We start from the raw sequence: 15,176 nt of genomic DNA on the forward strand, positions 1-15,176 counted from the left end.
CATTTACAGAGACTCATTTCTCTGGCCCCAAACTGCTTTTGTTTATGTCATTTAAGCAGTGTTGAGGAAGTGGTATCTTTCTGCTTGTACACTGCACAAATTGATACAGAAATATTCAGTGAGGAAAAATAAACGTGAAAATTGGAGAAGTTAAATGCAAAACTTTTAGTAGAATCATACTTTAATACATGCCTTATCAGTGTGGGCTGAGCTTCACATTCAACCCATGAGTTTGTTTTCTCAATATTGCTTACTATTGAGCACATCATGGCAATGTTCCATTTTAAATATTATAGTCTAGAAATCTATCACGTGAAAACTATAAAAGCTATAGATTTCTTATTTACTAAATTGGCAGAAAAAAAATACAGCACATAAAGATGAATAATTTGTTTATCTCAGTAATTCCACTACTGAGAATATTGGCAATGAAGATGTCTTTTATAATATGAATCAGTAAATATAATTTGAAAAGTTTTATTCTTAAAAAAATACTATTTTAAAAATACTCCAGCAGATAAGTCTTTAGAACTGAGGGAGACTTCTGCATTGGCCAGTCTAAAATGATAAGTTTCAAAGTTATATTTGCTTCATTATCTCTAAGCCTTGCAATTTATGTACAAATTCAGTGGCTGGGCACTGTGTAATTAATCATTAGGTGGCACCATTGCATAAATAAAGCAAATCTGAAATGATTGCATGCACACAGTTCAGTTGATATTGAAGGCAGACATTTGCCTATTGTTTTCATAGTTCCTTGTGTGATTGATCCCCTCAATGTTCTCTTTCCTTAGCTGTACAGCAAAAAGAGATCACCCAGAGCACTTCCACATCCACTATAACCCTGGTCACAAGCACTCAGCCTATTTCCATGGTTACCAGCTCTGGATCTGCAAGCACACTTTCCTCCTCACTCAGCACAGACTTGCCAATTGCAACAGCTTCAGCTGATGTGGCTGCAGATATTGCTAAATATACCAGCAAAGTAAGTTCTGCAGGAAAGTTTTAAGGAAGTTGTACTTTTCTCTTAAAACACCCTGTAGTTTCATCAAGTGGGAACTTGTCATAAATGTGTTCATGCATTAAGCAGATGTTAAGTTGTTAAAGAGAAGGGGTGGTGTAGTACTGCTGTCATCATAGTGACAGCGAGGGAAGGGACATGAGCCTTCCATACTCCCTTAGGTATTTAGATTAAAAAATCAATGAATACTATATATTTTTGCATTGAGTTTCTTCCCCTAATTCATGGTCATATATATTTTGTTTATAAATTATATCAGTAAGAGTTTCTTAGAAAAGTAGAAGGTCAAGAAGTTCACCTGTTCAGGACACTTAAGAATCAGAGTCCTGATAAAAACTGTTGTGCTCTACCATGTAAATAAGTAGAACCAGGTAAATTACATACATTTAGAGAGAGAGAAGGATAGCAATATAGGTACCCAATAGAGGGGTTGAAGGAAAATTAAAGTGGGAATCTACTAAAAATATATATCAAAGAATTATTTTTCCTTTTTGTCTTTCAGATGATGGATGCCATCAAAGGAACAATGACTGAAATATATAATGATCTTTCAAAAAATACTACTGGAAGTACAATAGCTGAGGTTAGTGTAAGATTAAAAAACCCTCGTATTTTAAGTTTGCAAAATGCAATTTAGTATTTTTATATATGCAAATAACTGTCATATAACTGTATCTACAAAGGATTATATATGAAGACTGTCAAGAGAGAACTAATTTCTGTGCTGTTTTAGAAGTAATGAGTAGAGTGGTGGAAAAACCACTGAAAAAATACCAGATGGGCTCTGTAAGATAAGCATTAAGCCATCAAACCCAGGTCCTTTAATCTTCTGTCAAGAATTTGCCACCTTGTTTAAAATCAGAAATGAAGTTGACTTTTTGAATATAAAATTATTGTAAACTGTGTAGTGCAGTAGCTTATTCCAGTTACGTGATTATGACCATAGTTTTTAATACTTGTTTAAAATACTTTGAATGTTTTTCATTTTTAATGAAATGCTATACATTGCTTTTAATATTTCCTAAGGGTAGGACTTAGTATCTTCTAAGGGTTTTTTTTTAACCTTGGAAAAAGCAGATTAAGCAGTGCAAACTAAGAATGAATGGGAACAAATAAAGCTCAAAGTGTGATGATTTGTTTACTTCTTTAACCAAAATAAGGAAGTCAAAGTTTTGAGCAAAGCTATTTGTATTCCCAATCCACAGTGAATAGATAATCTTGCTTTTCTAAGCCTCATCTAGTTAAAAATAAAAAAAATAAATGAAATGTCATGCTAATAAATGCAAACAGCACTGAGGAATAGGTTCTTGATTCCAGTCAAATTTGAGACTTGACAGTTTCAGAAGAATCAAGTTTAACAAGTTTTTTTTCTTCTTCACAAGAGTCCCGTGCTCTTTATGGTGAGCAGATCTAGCAAACAGATATTTAGAATACTTCACACTTTGGTTTGGGGTTCACTAGTGCCATGTTCTTATGTTAATATGAAGGAGCCTCGATGTAAACTATGCCTGATTGCTTTGGGCATGGTTTTTATATAATAATTATGTATTACACACCATGCCCTGGTTGTAATTGCTAACTATTAAATTTTTAATATTTAGATTCGGCGTTTGAGGATTGAGATAGAAAAACTTCAATGGTTACATCAACAGGAACTCTCAGAAATGAAACATAATCTAGGTATGAAAATGACAGTCCAAACCAGTGTGTCAGGTATTGTCCTACATAGAAAATGGAAATGCTTGTAGTATGTGTTACCTTCATCACATAATGCTGCACATTGTCCCTCTTGGAACTGTCACGTTTTTCTTTGTAAAGAAACCAAGATATGATGAGCAAACGAGATGAGAGAAGAGATGGAATCCTCTGTATTTTCTGAATATTGGAGCACAATGAAAGTTTGGGCTTGCAAAGACGAGGCACATTAGCAGCAGCTACATATGTCCTTTTTGTGCTCTTGCTGTATTCTGGTCTTTTGTGGGACATCTAGAACTAAAGTGTTAAACAAATGGAAGGTAATGGTTAAAAATCATGGTGCCAGAATTAGAAAAGAAGATGGAAGACTTGCATTTGTTGAGTTGGTATGAAACAGATGCCCAAACTCAGGGAATACCTTGACTGCTAGTTTTAATTTCATGTTGTTTTTAAACTTATGAATATTACTGTGTTGCTTCTTGCTATTGTGGGGTGGAAAATGCAAACCCATCTTTCTCTGGATTTTTGAGTAGAACTGACAATGGCTGAAATGCGTCAGAGCCTGGAACAGGAACGAGATCGTTTAATTGCTGAGGTGAAGAAGCAGCTGGAACTGGAAAAGCAACAAGCAGTGGATGAGACCAAGAAGAAGCAGTGGTGTGCCAACTGCAAGAAAGAGGCCATCTTTTATTGCTGTTGGAATACCAGTTACTGTGACTACCCCTGCCAACAAGCTCACTGGCCTGAGCATATGAAATCTTGCACACAGTCAGGTAATGGTGTCCCTTACACAGCTGGAGGGAGGTTTGGTGGGTGGATGGATCCACAGTGACTCAGTTCTTCATGTGCAGATGTGACTCTAAGGAGGGACTATGAACTGGGTCCCATGAGTTGTGGCCTCATTCTCTTTTTTCCTTGATTTTAGCTACTGCGACACAGCAAGAAACAGATACTGAAATTAGCACAGAAACACTAAATAAATCATCCCAGCCCAGCTCAAGTGTGCAGTCTACACCCACAGAAACAGCCAGCACTCCTAAGGAAAAGGAAGGTTCAGCTGATAAAAGCAAAGAGAGTGTTACAGTGAGTATTATCACTTCAAACAAAAATAATGTGTAAGATTCTCTGAAGCCTGCCCCTAAAGGCTTTCCTGGATAAGCCAGGAATTTATAACTGTTTGTGTATTCCAAAGAGTTTTGGAGAGTGATAGAGTTGTGGGTTTTGTTCTTCATCCTGTGAAAAAACCTCCTCCTGTCCTCTGGGAACACCCTCTCCCCTTCACTTATTCCCAGTTAAACCTTGTGTTGGCTTACCTCATCCTTCCAGCCACGGGGGACTGGATCTCTTTCTCTCTCTCTCCCCAGGACCCATCAGTGTAGCTTCTGCTCTGGATCTTTCGATACAAGTTGCCTTCTGATAAGCAATACTGACTGCAGCACTTCCAAGCCCTTCTTGCCTGGGGGTTCAGAGGCCAAGCTCAAGACCTGCATTCAAACCAACTTACTTTCTCACCACAGACTGCCATTAGGGTACCACAATGTTCCATAACACTGAGACAACACTTCACCTGGATCTACGGTTAACGGAGCAGTTTGAAATCCTCCATAGCATCTACTCTGATAGTTTTCAGTAGGCAAGGATGAGCAAATGCTCTAAAAAAAAAAGGGACTTAACATTGCATATATAGAAAATGTTTATAGAGAAGATTCTGCTTTATAGGTAGGGCTTGACTATTAGCAATTTTGGCATCATTTTTTTTCTGCCCTTGCAAGATTTATTAAATGAAAAATTTTAGTGGGGGGGGGGCCGGGGCTGATCCTTCAAACCCTTACACATGATCCTCCACATCAGTAGGAGCCTTGTTGTATTTTAAAATATTAAAAGCAAACTAATTTTGTAGTATTGTGATTCCAGCATGATGTCTCATTGAGATAGTCCTGTAGAATTGGGAAGCATAGTAATCTAGAGAGCTGTGTTCATTACTTGACACTTTTGCTACTGTCTGGTGTTAGAGCTCTGGGCTTGAAATGTCACCTAAGGGAGTAACTTGGGGAACAGATTTGAAGAGGGGGGGAAAAAGAGGTGCTGTTTCACTTAAATGTTTTGATGAAGTTGGTTAAACTCTGAAGTTGGTTAAATTCACTTAATGTTCATATGCATTGTTATGGCAGCACAAACTTTGTATTACTGGGGAAGTAGGGAATGTGAGACCTAAAACCTGCCAGGGAATATTCCAGTCACACAGATGTGGAATTGCTTTTATATAGATGTTCTACCTGAAACATCATGCTGTATACATTGACCATGTTCATAATTTGAATTTTGTTTTATTAATGAGGAAGTAACCTGTGAATTCATTAAGATGCAAATTTTTAACACAAAGAAAACATCCAACATAAATTGCGTATCATAATAATAATGTAACAACTAGGTGGAATTTAATGTAAAAGCTGAGGCTTCTACTGAGGTTGCCTGTGCTGTCTCTGCAGATAGCAACAGGTGTGACAAGCAACCAGCCTATAAAACTGGTCCAGGTACCGCAGACCACCACCTATAGTCCAACTACTCAACCCAAAATTTTAAGTACAGTGTCATAATTTAAAGTCTGCAGCAGTGCTGTTCCTGGCATTAAAATTGCTCAGTATCTCTGGGGGGTTGTCTCCATCTGCTGTTGTATCAAGAGATGAATTCACTGGTATAGTCTCAACTTGCAGTGCAAAATGCTTTACTTTGGCTGTGCAACATTCCACCCTTTCATTCCATTCACAATTGCAAGGATCCAGAAATCTTTGAGTCTGGCAAAGGCACTGAGGACAGGCAGAGGCCATTTCACATTATTGGTCTGTTTCATGTATATACTTGACCACAACATCAATGTAAATATATAGAATTCATTTTAAATATCTTTTAAATATTGTTTTGTCTATGGTATCCTAAAGAGATTTAGAGATTTAATTATTTCTGAGCTATGCTTGATATTCCTGTGACATCTCAGTACCTGTGAAAAAGAATATGCATTTGTCAGCAATGTCTCTCCCATGCAGTCTTGCACACATTAGCATTATGAAATGAGAAATTGCATTGGAATCAGACCTGGGTTTTTCCATCAAAGGCTTAACCAAGGACATCCGAATTCCCTAGTGTCAGTCGCAGTAGATGGGATGAAAGTGAGTTGGATTTTTGTATTCTATACACCATATTAGCCCGTTATTTCAGCTGGTTATGCTCTGCAGTGCTCATGTAAGAGCCAAGTCCTGAGCTGATGCTGCCCTGGTGCACTGCTCTGCCTCTGTGCTGGGTTCAGCAGGGAAGCCCATGTGTGGGTAACTTCATTTCTCACTTAAAATACTGTTATGAACTATCTGACTTAACAGTGTACCTCACCCACACTGTGACTGTGAGGCCTGCTGTGCCTGTGTGTGCTGCTGGATACACACTCGTGCACAAACAGGGCTTCACAGCCACCAGATTGCACACACACACAGTTCCTGGTGGGGATGGAGACTTCCCACATTCTGAGCCTTTCAATTCCACCTGGTCTCAGCTGAGACCACTGTGCACCTTTGCAGCATTGGCCCTGGGTTGCTTGGACTGAACTACCATTAACAATAAGGTTTTGTATGTGTTTTAAAATCCAATAGCAGACTTCTAAGACATCAGGCTTCTTTTGTGAATAGCTGCAAGGTTGTAAGATCCTATGGTGGTTTTGTGTAATATTCAGAAAAATGGCAGTTACCCTCATTGGTTTTCTGTAACACCAAGTGTATTGAGTTATGTAAAGCAGAATTGGAAGGTGTGAAAGGTTTCCAACTTTATTTGTGCATGTTTATAACTTTGTACACATTTGCATTAGTCTTGCACAGCTACAGACACCTCTGTATTCTAATGACTGCACGTGCAATTTAAATAATTTTAAACCTTAGTGCATGTTTAATATGTATGCAAAATGTACATATGTGTAAAACTGGCAGAGGTGGAAAATTTACCTCTCAGGGAATGATCTTAACACATTTAAGGAGTCTCGCACATTCCATATTCCGATCGCGCTAAGAACTGAAACTTAATTATTTCCATGTGTGTAAGTGTGTATATTTAAAAGGCAACTGTGGCAACCCTGATTTCCCCACCTCTAGTACTGACAGTGACTTACATAATGGCTTCTTTAGAATTCAGTTTGCGTTTTGTGTCCAACTAGGAATTGCTTCCTCTGAACAACTTCCATTTGTATCTTCTGGGTACCATTTCCAGTGAACCTTGTAAACACATCTGAAATCATTACAAAATGGCAGTAACCTTGAATTTATTTAGCAAATTGGTCCCATGTTTGTTTTTTTATTCTTCCTGCAGTTAAAATAATGTAAAAATATGAACCCATCTTCTTTGCATTCCAGGGAATGGAATGAGTAGGCTTCTGGAAGGCACAGACTCAGTCACAAAGGAGCTGTAATCCATCTCAGCAGGGATACTCAGAGTCTTTGTGCAATATCATTAAGACACTCATGTGGTTTCTTGAATCAGTGTGGGGAAACATTGGGCTTCAGTGAACTCGTATTTGTTCTTCCATGTCCTCTCTGGAATGTCACACTACCACTGGGGGAAGATTTGTGCATCCCTTTCAGGTTCCTCAAAATCTCACTCCCTGTTTCTTCCACAAGATGTTGTGAACTGAAATGGATGCGTTTGTCTGATCACCAGTTGTGCATCACTGGAATTGTATTGGAACACACTTTGCAGTTTGTATGGTAGAGACATTTCTAGACTTTCTCATGTTTTTGGAGGAAGGTTAAGATACAGACTTTAGGTTAAATAAATCCTCTTACAGATCTCCAGAGTGATGTGACCCTGACCAGATTGTTTAACATTCTTGTGCCTTTGTCTCTGCATCTGTAGAATCAATTACCACCTATAGAGATGTCCTGAAACTCCATTTGTTGAGATGTACAAATCATGATCAGTATGATGGAAGTGTAAAGTTTATTCTATATTAATATTTTTACAGGGTGTGTAAGACAGTTCCCAGTAATGCTGATGTTTTTGCTATTGATTTGTGCAGAAGTTAACTTAAGTACTTTTTTTTGTTCAGATGGATGTTCTTTGTTCTCGTCTGTGTAGACTGAATGCATGGGGGAAACTTCCTTTTGGGGAAAAAGATTTAAGTAACGTGTAATGAGAATATACTTATAAACAAGGGTATTTTTGTACTCCAGTTTGATTTGTCAGAACTTTTTCAAATGACAAAGGATTTTCTTAGCCCTTTTTCCTCTTCCCATGTATTAGTTTGCAGAAAATACGTAACTGGATGTAACTCTGAAACCCTCACCCTCCAAGCACAGGCAGTGTGTGCAGCCCTATAGCACCTCTGTCCCTGTAATTCTATGGCAGTGATGAGAACACAGGAGCTCTTAGCTGTAGGGAAGTAATGCACTACTCCTCCCCTGGAATGAGGTAATACTGTGGTAATAAAGGTATTAGTTCTTGCACAAAATTGGAACTTGTTCTGGATTTCCCCTGGAAAACAAATCTCAATTTCTGTGGTCATGTTTATGTGACCTTTAACATAACAATCTGTTTCTCTTGGTTTTAATCCACAGACCATTCCTGTAGTGGTAAGTCCTTCTGCTGGGACAGTGGCAATGAGAACTGGAGTTCAGTATGTTCAGACCACAATGCCAGTCCAAGTACGAAGAGTCTAACTGCTAACAAGAAGTCCATACAATTGTTGGAATAAATAAATCTAATAGAAATGTTACAAATAAACACAGTTCTTTGGATTAACCTTAGAGGTTCAGACTTCAGCTTTGTGTATGTGTACAAAGCATAAATTACACTACATTAATGTAAAGCATTAGTGCTGGCTTAGAAAAGCTAAGGACAGGTAAGATCCATATTAAGTCTATGCTTCTTTTGTAAATAATGTACAATTTGTGGATGTCATTAGAGTACCATCTCCTTTTTATATTTGTATTGACTTTAACTTATAAAGAGCATTTGAAGTTGGAAAAGGAAGGTTTAAAACAGCCTTACCACAACCTAATGCTGAAAACTGGTCTTGGGAAACTGCATCAAATAATCTAGTATGGAAAATCTGAACAACTTTTTGCATTTGGAGTGAAAAAAATTTCTGTACTTTGAAACTTGTGGAATTTCTCTGACTAACCAAGTGAGGAAGGATCTCTCTTTTTTACTTCGCTCGATTAGGCAAATTATGTGGACCTGAAATCCATAAAAATTGATACTGTTTTTCACAATGACCAGGCTGACAACAAATATTAATGTTGTTTACAGGTTAAAATAATTTAAAAATTTCATTCAGTCCAAGATCAGAAAATTTGCAAAGTGTGATAGCAGCTGGTTGTAGCAGGATTTCTGATTACTGATATCAAAGCTTGAGGAAAGTAAAGTTTATTGCTATGCCTCACTGTTTTCTTATTTTTTAAAAAATCCTCTCAAAGGACTTTGAGCAAGAACTAGGTGTGGAGAAAAACATGGATTGGGAAACATGGGCGAAGGACTTTGGATGCTGGGCCAGAGCATGTATTATTTATATGATGGAATTTATGTTTTTCTGTAAGCATGAAGCAGTGCAGTATGAGAGGAAGCACCCCCTGGAGATGCTGTCTGTTACACTGAGGCTGTAGTCCCATTTTGTATGTTGTGTAAAACAAAAGCATTTGAACAAAGCAAAGGTGATGTATGTATATGAGAAAATTAATTGTATGATATCATTCCAGTACATTCTGTTGTACATTTTAGTCATGTTGATTTTTTCCCATTGTTTATATAAGAATGCGGTTTGTACAGTCTCCAGCTAGTACCCAGATTAGAGGGAAAAAAGTATTAGAAGAAAAAAAAAAAAAAAAGCGAGAACAGAATATTCATTAATTGCAGTTGTGTCAAAACTAGCCTAGCTGGCCTTATTTGTGAAGCATAATTGCTTTTAGCATATGGAAGTATTTTTTCACATTTTCTTTGTATAAAATTTGTATTAAACTTAAATATCTTTTTTGACAATTGTGTTTCGTTGTGACTGAGACAGGTGACACACACGGTATGCTTTGGGTTCCTCCAGTCTTTCAAGAAACATCACAATTTTTTTTATTAAACTGTTTTAGAAAAATGTTCTGTGTTCCTGGATTTCCAGTTTTGGTTCAGTCTGGAGGAATGTTCATTTCTGCACAGTCTCCAGATCACAGGTAATTTCACTTATGTTGGCATCTTCTGTCTCAGAAGTGTGGGATCTTTGGATCCAAGCCTGTTCCATTTTAAGTTTGTGTAGCATTCATTCATTGCTTGGATTGGGGTTGGACAGATACACATCAGTGTCAGGTGTATTTGTGAGTTAGAAATGGGGCCTCTCATGGTGAGTGCAGTTGGAGCCCCTCAAGAGGGCATGAACTGGGCCAGACTTCTCTGTGTGTGTCTTAATTATGAAGTTGAAACAGGGAGCTTATGAAACATTGCAAAATCTGTGAATATTGTCTGAAGTTTCTGCTCCTTCCTGCACTTACCTTGTTCTGTGCATTTGTAAGGCAACCACAGTTCATGTTCTCAGTGCTACTGTTCACAGAAAAGCACAAAACTTGAAAGCCTGGAAAGATGTTTTGGCCTTCCCCATGGAATTTGGGTGCTGAGACAAGGCCTTGTGTTAGAGGCAAAAGAAAGTGATGTAGAAATTGTTGTAGGAAACCTCACTGCTTTCTGACACCCATTCCAGTCTGTGGAGGGTTTTTGTAAATTAATGAGCATTGTTTTTTTTTCTGCAGAAGAGATGTTTTCTTTCCTCCTTTAAAATAACAGGTGCCCAAATCCTAGTAAAGTATGTAGAAAATGTAGAAATACATAAAACTACAGGTGAAGGAAGTGAACAAGTCCTATACATGTGTGTGCATGCTCCCAGGCCTTTTGGATGTTCCTAAGTACAAAACTGCTGTAGATCCCTCTTCTACCCATGATAAACTGCCTGGAACAGTAAATCCTGATACTCTTGCTGCACTGAGAGATGAATGTGCCACGTGACGGGTGGCTGGAAGGAAGTGGTGACACTTTTGTGACAGACTGTGTTCCTGACCCTTGGTGTGTCCCACCCAAAGCTCTGGTAAGAATGTCAGCAACAAAACCAAGAGCTTTCAAACCTTTGAATATATTCAGAAAGCAAAATCTTCCAAGAAACTTTAAAAAACACCCCGGAATCAGTGTTCAGACAATTGACTTGATTAAGTCAGGTGTTAAATTTGGAATTTCAAGGAAGATCAGTTAGTTGATTGATGGGGTATTAAAAGCTGAAGTTGTGCTTCTCTGGGAATCTGCAATCCCATTTATTCCTCTTTCAGAAGTTTATTTACCAGAGCGCTTACCCTGCAAACATTAGTCAATTCTCCACTGACTTTGTCACAAATAGGAAGTTGTATCACAAGTGAAGGAAACCATTCTTAGAGCAGAGAAACCTTGAGGAAAAAATTCTGCTCAGCAAGCCCTGAGTCAAGCAATGCCTGGGCTGGAAAAGTGACACTTTGCATGGAGTTGTGCTAAGCCCAGAGAGCAGCTCTTTGCAAATGCCCCCACAGTGTGTACTGAAAGGCTGGGTTTGGTCATGCTGATGTGAGGATGCTGCTTTGGATTAATTTAAGATCACATTTTCTGATTTAGCTTCGCAGAAAATCCCCTCTCAGATCTAGTATGGTTTTCTCTAAATGTTTTTAGAGGCTAGGAGTATCCCTCAGGTTTGTGTAGCACTTGTGTAACCCTTTGAGAGGTGAGGGCTGTAGCACTTGCTGCATCTCTAACCCCTCCTTCCAGAGAGGGTTTGATCCTTCTGACCTTACCTGGTGCCACAGCAAGGAACAATCAGCCATTTTCAACATAAGAGATCCATCCAGGCCCAGAGAACTTAAATATTTTGACAGCAAATTTACCAGGCCAGCCTTGAACCAGGGAGCACACATCCCACATCCTACCTTTAGATCCAAGAGTGGTGGGAGAGAAGGCAGGTACTCCAGTCCCCCAAAATGTAAACATGTTTTTATTTAATGCCTTTCACTCATCACAAGGTACTTTTCCCCATCCTCAGCCCCAAGACGGCAGCATAAGGCACCGTGTAGACACAGGCACAGTCCATGGCCCATCTTGGTAAGGTTCAAAAACACAGCTACAGTTCTTACCAGCAGTACCATGTGTCCTCACTACTCATGTACACGATATGATTCTCCCCAGGGTTTGTTCTGGAGAAATGAACTATTAATTTAGAACAGTAAGACTTTCCCCACCCTCCCTCCCCAACCCCCCCAAAAGCCAGATGAAAAACACAGGTACAGAGCTTAATACCAGAGTAATGAGATTAGTTCATAAATTAAAAAAATCCAAAAAAAAAAAAAAAAAAAAAAAAAAAAAAAAAAAAAAAAAAAAAAAAAAATCAACAGTTTCACTCCTATTTTCAGAAGGTCCTGTGTGATGTGATGGATTGTGCAGAGACTCCTTGCTGTGTCCTCTTCCCCTTTCAAAACCAAGAATGCTGACAGGGAGACCCAGACTTGTAGCATTTGCCTTGTTGATGGCAAAAAGGCCATTAGAGCTCTGAGCCTCCACCTTAGCCAGCAACTGCAGCATCCCAGCGACTGAGCAGGAGGATGTTCCTCTGTCCAAAGGAAGGAGGACTTGAGACAATATTCTTTGGCTGCAAGTTCTTAAAGGCTTCCACTGAAAGGGTTCTCCTTCAGAAAAAAAAAGAAACACTGCAGTTGCTGTGGGATTTTTTTTTTTGCTGAAAAAACGTTGAGGAATAGGTGGAACTGATATAAGAGTCTGAGTGGAGCCTTCCCAGTGCTAAGATGTTGGGGTCTGCTACAAATATTCAAGTTCCAAGGCGTGCCGAAGAGCTTCCAGGTCAGCGTGACAGGAGATTCTCCAGAAGGGCATGTTGTGCTAGAGTGAAACCAAAAGAGTGCAAGTTTTTTTCAGTTTTTGTATAATACTGAGATCAAACAACTTTCTTAGCTTGTACCCTCAGGAAGAGAGTTTTGTACTTGGCCACCAGGTTGTAACAGTGCCAGAGGCTCATCCTGGGGAGGGAGGGATCTGTTGATCTGTCTCTCCTATGCAGACAGGAAGACACATCCTCCACAATTCAGGAGTGTCCTACTTCACAGGTGATGTGGGCTGGATACTAAACTTTGCTCCTATTTTTTCCCCCCACAAATGAATTAGGAATGTTTCTAGAATTGCAGTATTACTAGAAACAGTTTTAAGTGAACATCAGTAGTGAAAGCTGTTATCAGTCATTCACAGACAAGGAAATAAAATCTATCTATTGGAAAAGGAAGTTATTAACATTTATAAAAATATAAATAAAGGGATGAAATGCCACACAATCAAAATGCTTTCTAACAATTCACTTTCCCAATTAACTAGAACAGTAGGTCATACTGCATTTTCTGTAAATGTAGGGACTGGTATCATTGCTCAGATCAATTATTCATTTAATGTAACACTGTTGGCTCAGGGGAAGGTGAACAGGGTTATCAAACAGCCTGTTCTCAAAAAAACGTTCCTAATTCCCATTTAAGGGTGATTGTCTTAAATTATTCTTCTGCCTCCCTGTTTTGAATTTGTATTTGCTGTGATAAATCTGAGGCCCTGTACACACAAGTCTAAATTTTAACCAGCCTGTTCCAATCTGAGCATCTGGATAAAATCTGGAAGGTCAGCTACCTGTGACCTACTCTTATCTTCTTTATACTATCCTGATCATTCTCTTAAAAGTTGTGAATATACTGTAGGAAAACAACATCTGAAAGCATCTGAGAGAGGACAAAGTATCAACTTTTTAATTGCTGTGAAAAAAGTGCAGTTCAATTTCATTGGGGACCTGGAATGTTACCTGTCCCCAGAGTGCCCTGAAAGCATCCCTGAACAGCAGAGTTCCTTAGCAATAGCTGTGATCCCCGTGGCTGCTTGCACAGAGAGAACCTTAAAATAATTAGAACATGCTCTTAGATATTAAATACAACTATATTTGGTGTGTTCTGGTGAGCCTGGGGTTTGTGCTGGATTTGTTTCTTCACCAAAACTGTTAAAGCAGTTAAATCAGACACAGCTCCTTTCTGCATTATGATTTTGTAACATTTGGGACTCTGATTTTGTCTTCTCCCAAAATGTCAGTCTCTGCACAGTCAGTGGTATATATGTACTAATAAATGTACAGAAAGCCTAAACTGACAGCACTTAGTCCCTTCCAGCATGAGTGTAACACTGCTAAGAGTCTTTTATCACTGCAGGAATTCACCTGTAACCACACTGCTCCTGCATAAACAGCTTCATCAAAGCTTCAGAGAACATACACTTCCCAGATAGATTCTGATGAAGGGAGATGTTCCTTTTCCAATTGTACTTACATGTGTACAAAAACCTCCAGTAGTTCCAGATGTTTTTGTTACAGAGTGACTATTTACACTCCTCTGACCTTTAAATACAACTAGAACTTCTCTCTGATATGTTGCCTGTTGCCTACCAGTAAATAAATGTTTTCTTGGAGCTGTTTATCAGTGTGTGTAGAGACAGCAAGCAAACCCAGACAGCTGAAGAGACTGAAATCCACTGCTCTGCAATTTCACTTTAAGAGGAAAAGTTATTTCCTTCCCCCTCCTCCAGTTTCTATTAAACCTCTTCCATTAAATTATCTGTTTTTCTTTCTTAAACTAGAAGAAAACTTGGCCTCCCAGCCACTCCTGTTGTTCAGCAGTTACAGATTTATCACTCATCAGACAGGTGAAGAAAAATGACCCATGAAGCTGGAGATGTTATCAGTGCTGTCAGCAAAGCAGCGAAAGACTCTCTGCCTGTCCCCTCCCTTTTTTTTTTTTCTCTATAAAGCTCAGGTGTGTACAAGGTTTGATTAATGATTGTCATCAATCAAAGGAGGCAACAGCCCAGCAAAGAATGTGCTCTACTAATGGCTGAGCTGCTCGGGCCAGGAGGAGACAGGAGGCTCTTGAAACCCCAGCAGGGGAGATTGCTGAACCTCCCCAGCTCTCCAAGCAGGCTGGGAGCCCCTGCAGCCTTTGATGCAGTTCTGTTCACTGACCCACTGCCTTTGAAGTGTGGCACTGAGCTGCCACAAGCAGCAGGCCATTGTCACTTCAGCCCCAATCATGCATTTTGGATTCTTCCTGACAGCTCCTTAACCCTTCACGAGCTACAAAACCACCTGCAGTTTTAGGTAGTTTTCCAAGGTGAGTGTAGATATTGTTGCTTCCACTGGCCAGGAAAAATACACTATAAAAAAGATTGAGTTCTGCTGCTTTGAAGATAACCTGAGATACAGTTCTGGGGATAGAGCATGTGCCCCCCAACTTATTTGTAATTGTAAGCTGCTTCAAATGGAGGGAGATTCATTAAATGCTTAAATAAAGAAAGAGTCATTGCAATCAAAACTTGGAAGAATCCAGCATGGCATCCACAAACTGTA

The 15,176-nt window shown here is 39.0% G+C and overlaps 2 protein-coding genes and 1 long non-coding RNA gene across 6 annotated transcripts in view; 2 read left to right on the forward strand and 1 right to left on the reverse strand.

Moving 5' to 3' along the window:
• Positions 1 to 4,497, forward strand: part of ZMYND8 (zinc finger MYND-type containing 8) — a 42,958-nt gene extending 38,461 nt beyond the window's left edge. For all 3 annotated transcript variants that reach the window (XM_083873156.1, XM_083873158.1, XM_083873157.1), the window contains exons 16-21: positions 795 to 985; positions 1,524 to 1,604; positions 2,623 to 2,701; positions 3,250 to 3,489; positions 3,642 to 3,799; positions 4,081 to 4,497. In XM_083873156.1, coding sequence (XP_083729282.1) covers positions 795 to 985; positions 1,524 to 1,604; positions 2,623 to 2,701; positions 3,250 to 3,489; positions 3,642 to 3,799; positions 4,081 to 4,095 — 764 coding nt within the window. In that variant the 3' untranslated portion in view covers positions 4,096 to 4,497. The remainder of the gene's footprint in view (positions 1 to 794; positions 986 to 1,523; positions 1,605 to 2,622; positions 2,702 to 3,249; positions 3,490 to 3,641; positions 3,800 to 4,080) is intronic.
• A 26-nt stretch (positions 4,498 to 4,523) lies between these two features.
• Positions 4,524 to 7,922, forward strand: LOC310915936. Its single transcript, XR_014591240.1, has 2 exons — positions 4,524 to 5,883; positions 7,108 to 7,922. It is a non-coding gene; the product is annotated as an uncharacterized lncRNA (long non-coding RNA).
• A 4,471-nt stretch (positions 7,923 to 12,393) lies between these two features.
• Positions 12,394 to 15,176, reverse strand: part of EYA2 (EYA transcriptional coactivator and phosphatase 2) — a gene marked incomplete at its 5' end in the record, with an annotated part of 85,849 nt that continues 83,066 nt past the window's right edge. For both annotated transcript variants that reach the window (XM_083873556.1, XM_083873555.1), the window contains one exon: positions 12,394 to 12,634. In XM_083873556.1, the coding sequence (XP_083729682.1) occupies positions 12,554 to 12,634 (81 nt within the window). In that variant the 3' untranslated portion in view covers positions 12,394 to 12,553. The remainder of the gene's footprint in view (positions 12,635 to 15,176) is intronic.

The sequence above is a fragment of the Zosterops lateralis genome, assembly GCF_965231275.1.
Source record: "Zosterops lateralis genome assembly, chromosome: 16".
NCBI lineage: Eukaryota > Metazoa > Chordata > Aves > Passeriformes > Zosteropidae > Zosterops > Zosterops lateralis.